Source organism: Poecilia formosa, unplaced genomic scaffold (assembly GCF_000485575.1).
Source record: "Poecilia formosa unplaced genomic scaffold, Poecilia_formosa-5.1.2 Scaffold113, whole genome shotgun sequence".
In the NCBI taxonomy this organism is placed as follows: domain Eukaryota; kingdom Metazoa; phylum Chordata; class Actinopteri; order Cyprinodontiformes; family Poeciliidae; genus Poecilia; species Poecilia formosa.
Genome location: NW_006800052.1, coordinates 1,411,100 through 1,414,582, shown reverse-complemented (window position 1 = coordinate 1,414,582; position 3,483 = coordinate 1,411,100). Strand labels below are relative to the sequence as shown.

The 3,483-nt window shown below is 43.0% G+C and overlaps 1 protein-coding gene across 1 annotated transcript in view; it reads left to right on the top strand.

The window, feature by feature from the left end:
* The window catches only part of whamm (WASP homolog associated with actin, golgi membranes and microtubules), a 21,042-nt gene that overhangs the window by 13,866 nt on the left and 3,693 nt on the right, over window positions 1–3,483 (top strand). The window contains exons 7-10 of the mRNA XM_007560176.2: window positions 605–691; window positions 829–924; window positions 2,168–2,576; window positions 3,083–3,216. Coding sequence (XP_007560238.1) covers window positions 605–691; window positions 829–924; window positions 2,168–2,576; window positions 3,083–3,216 — 726 coding nt within the window. The remainder of the gene's footprint in view (window positions 1–604; window positions 692–828; window positions 925–2,167; window positions 2,577–3,082; window positions 3,217–3,483) is intronic.

Below are 3,483 nucleotides of genomic sequence, written 5' to 3'. Positions count from 1 at the left end.
CATGAATTACCACTTTTCTGTATCAGTTGGTCACAAGGCATTTATTAACATTTGTTTGACAGGAGTGTTTGGTTCGGAAATTTGTTCGAGTTGGATATTTGAATATCCAACTCGAAACTAACTTCACTGCAGTCAGTAACACAATAAGACCACCGGGACAAAGTTTCTTTTGATCTGTGGCCTGTAAAGATGGCACCGAGCGACTGCGCGAGACGTAAACGCCCCACAACATCTGACGCAGTGACGTTGGTTCGAAAGCTCTATTGGCCAATAGGAGCTGGAGGAGCTGGACATAGAAGGCAGCTCTTCTCATTAGCATAACGATGCAGCAGAAAAAGAGCAAGCAGAAAAAAGACAAAACAAAATATTTACTTTTCTTGACAAAAACGCATGTTTAGGGGAAATGAAAAAGAAAATATATACATTACTTAACGGAATCTCGTGTAGGGAAAAAGGAAAAACAAAATATATATTTATGCTTTTATTTCTTATTATGTCGGTTTTGGTCCTCCGTTGAAACACCCACTAATCTGATAAAATACAAAGCTGGCTTCAAATAAAAATGATCTATACTCATGGATTTCTTTTGTGCGTGTGTCTTCAGGATCAGTGCATGGACGCCCAGGAGCAGAAGCAGCAGGCGGCCAAGCACAGCTCGATAGTCTTCAACCAGCATCATCAGGTCCACCTGGTACGTCACCACAGCAACCAGGCAGCCCACACAGACCCTCACACACGCAGCACTATCTACAGAGATAACTGGATTTAGGTTGCTTTTTTTTCCTCCTCTCTTCAGTGGCTCTCTGTGTCTCCCTCTGTTGTCTGCAGAAACGGGAGAAGAGGAAAGAGGAGGAGCAGAGGAGGAAGGAGTGGGTGGACCAGGAGCGAGAGAAGACCCTGAGCAGATTACGGTCCTTCAGAGAGGTCAGCCTCTCGTTCTGTCTCTTTCTTTCTCCTGCACATCCTCCTTCATTTAAAAAATGAAATAAAATAAATAAAGGCCAGATGGGTTTCTGTTTAAAAACACAGCGGTTTTGTTTTATTGTTTGGTCAGGATTACAAAAATATTTCCATTTGTTAAATGACAGAAGAATAGTAAAGATTATAGATGATATTGAAATTATAATATACTAATGAATTCAAAAAAATGGGAAAGCCCAGACGAAAATGTCATGGCTTTGTAAAAGGTATTCTCTTTCCCCCCTTTTTTATTGCTTTTACAAAAAAAAGAAACTAATAAATCTTGGCAAAAAGAACCATTCATTTTTTAAAATAAACGCTGATTTCTACAAGATGCTGACAAAAAACTAAAATATGTAATATAAAATAAACAATAGCATAAATATTCAGCTCCTTCAAGTCAATGTTTTGTTGAAGCGCCTTTGGCTGCAACCCCAGCAGGGAGTCTGTGTGGATCAGCTGCAATCAAGCCACACATCTGGATAGGGGAGCACCGATTGATGATTTCTGGCTGACCTCCAAAAGTCACTGAGTCAGTAACAGTGGGATGATTATTGTTAGATATGACCTGGTGGACTCTGGTCTGTCAGTCAAACCTCTCTCCCAGCAGAGCAAAACAGGACAGTGGTTGATTGTTTAGACCTTTGCTGAGGCAGATAAGATCGGTGGATGAGATCTGATTCACGTGTCGGTATCGGCCGATCACCGAGACCCCAAAATGAAGGAGATCGGGGGTCAATTTATCGGCCGGCCGATAAACTGGTGCACCCATTCGTCAGGATGCTGCAGTTTTACCCTATTCTTCCCTGTAAACTATCCATCATCTGTCAAGCTGCATGTGGGTCGGCTGTGATCGGCTGTTTTCAAATCCTGCCGCAAATTCTCTGTAGGACTGAGGCCTGAGCTTTGACTGGGCCGCTCCAGAACATCCACCTTGTTTTCTTCAAACTCTGCGTAGCTTTAGATGGATGCTTCAGCTCGTTGTCTTGCTGGAAAATAAATATTCTAGTTCTCTTGCAGATGGAAACAAATTGTCCTCCAGGTTTTTGCTATACTTTGCTCTATTTAAATTGTTATAACTTTTTGGTTTTTTATTTAAAATGAACAGAAAGAGGTGATTTCTCCCATGTTGGGATTTCTTTCTTTCTTTCTTTGTGATTTTGCGTTACGTTCCACTATGTGATCTTTTTCATCTCCTCCCTCATAGAAGCGACAGGGACAGTACATCCTGAAGACGCCTCAGTCCAGGAAGTCTCCCTCAGAAGTGTCCTGTCCCTCCCAGCCGTTGTCCATCATCAGCCTGTCTCCGTCTGACTCTCCTGATGAGCCGTCCTCCGTCCGCCCGGCTCCTAGACGCAGCAAAACACCCAAAAAGCAGCAGCCTAAAGACATCCCTGTTCAGATCTTCTCTGCACCGCCTCCGCCAACATTAACCTGCCCCACGGCGCCGCCGCCACCTCCTCCTCCTCCACCTCCACCGCCGCTCCCACCACCGCCTCCTGCCTTGCCACCACCGCCTGTCCGAGCTGCACCTTCCCCTCAGGACACGCCGATGCCTCTCAGCGAAAACGAGGAGCCTCCTTTTCCAGCCAAAAACACGCTCAAGCAAAACATAGGTGAGGCGAAAGTGTGCAGCAAAGTTCAGACTTTAGGCAGCTCGCGATAAACGTATGAAGACGAGAAGCTGTTTGAGAGCGCTGTGGGCAGGGAGCAGGAGATGCAGCATTTCCCCACTGCTGGCACAATTGTGTTTGTTTGTTCTAGTGGAAAGTGTGTTTGCACATGGTGTTCTGTCCTATATTCCCAACGTCTCCCATGAGGACAGACGGAGGCTTTTACCTCAGTCTTGCTGTTTCACACCCTCAGCTCCAGTTCAACACGACTTTATTTCTTTGACATCAAAGAATGCAGTTTTGAATGTCTCTTTTTTTCACATGTTCTAAGTTCTGTTTCTTACCACTTTTGTTACTTCTTAACACTTTGATTTCTTTCAGTTTTCAATGTTTCTTAGAGTTGTTTTTTTTTTACCATTTTAATATTTCTTACCAGTTTTAATGTTTCTTTCTGTTTTTATTGTTTCTTACCTTTCTTTTGTTTTTTTTTGCATGTGGCATTACTGCAGGAACTATGGACGAAGTGTTGGCCTCGCTGCAACGCGGACAGATTAAACTGCGAAAGGTTCCCGATGCTACGAACAACTCTGACACGAGGAGCAATCTGATGTCCGCCATCCGAGAGGGAGTCAAACTGAAGAAGGTTAGATGTTTGTCACCAGTGATACTTCACTGCTGATGTTTCCTATCAGTCAGATAAATTTGACACCAAGTTAAACAACACATACAGATCAGCTGTTTTCTATGAGAGAGCATTGTTAAGTTGACCAAATGGAAAACCTTGAAGCTCAGTACAGATCAGTGTGTGTAAATGTTTCTTGAAAATGATAATATATTTACAGCTCGTTTTAGTATTTTAGATGGTTTAATGCCTTGATATTTTTATCAAGGCATTTTTTTTATAAAATAT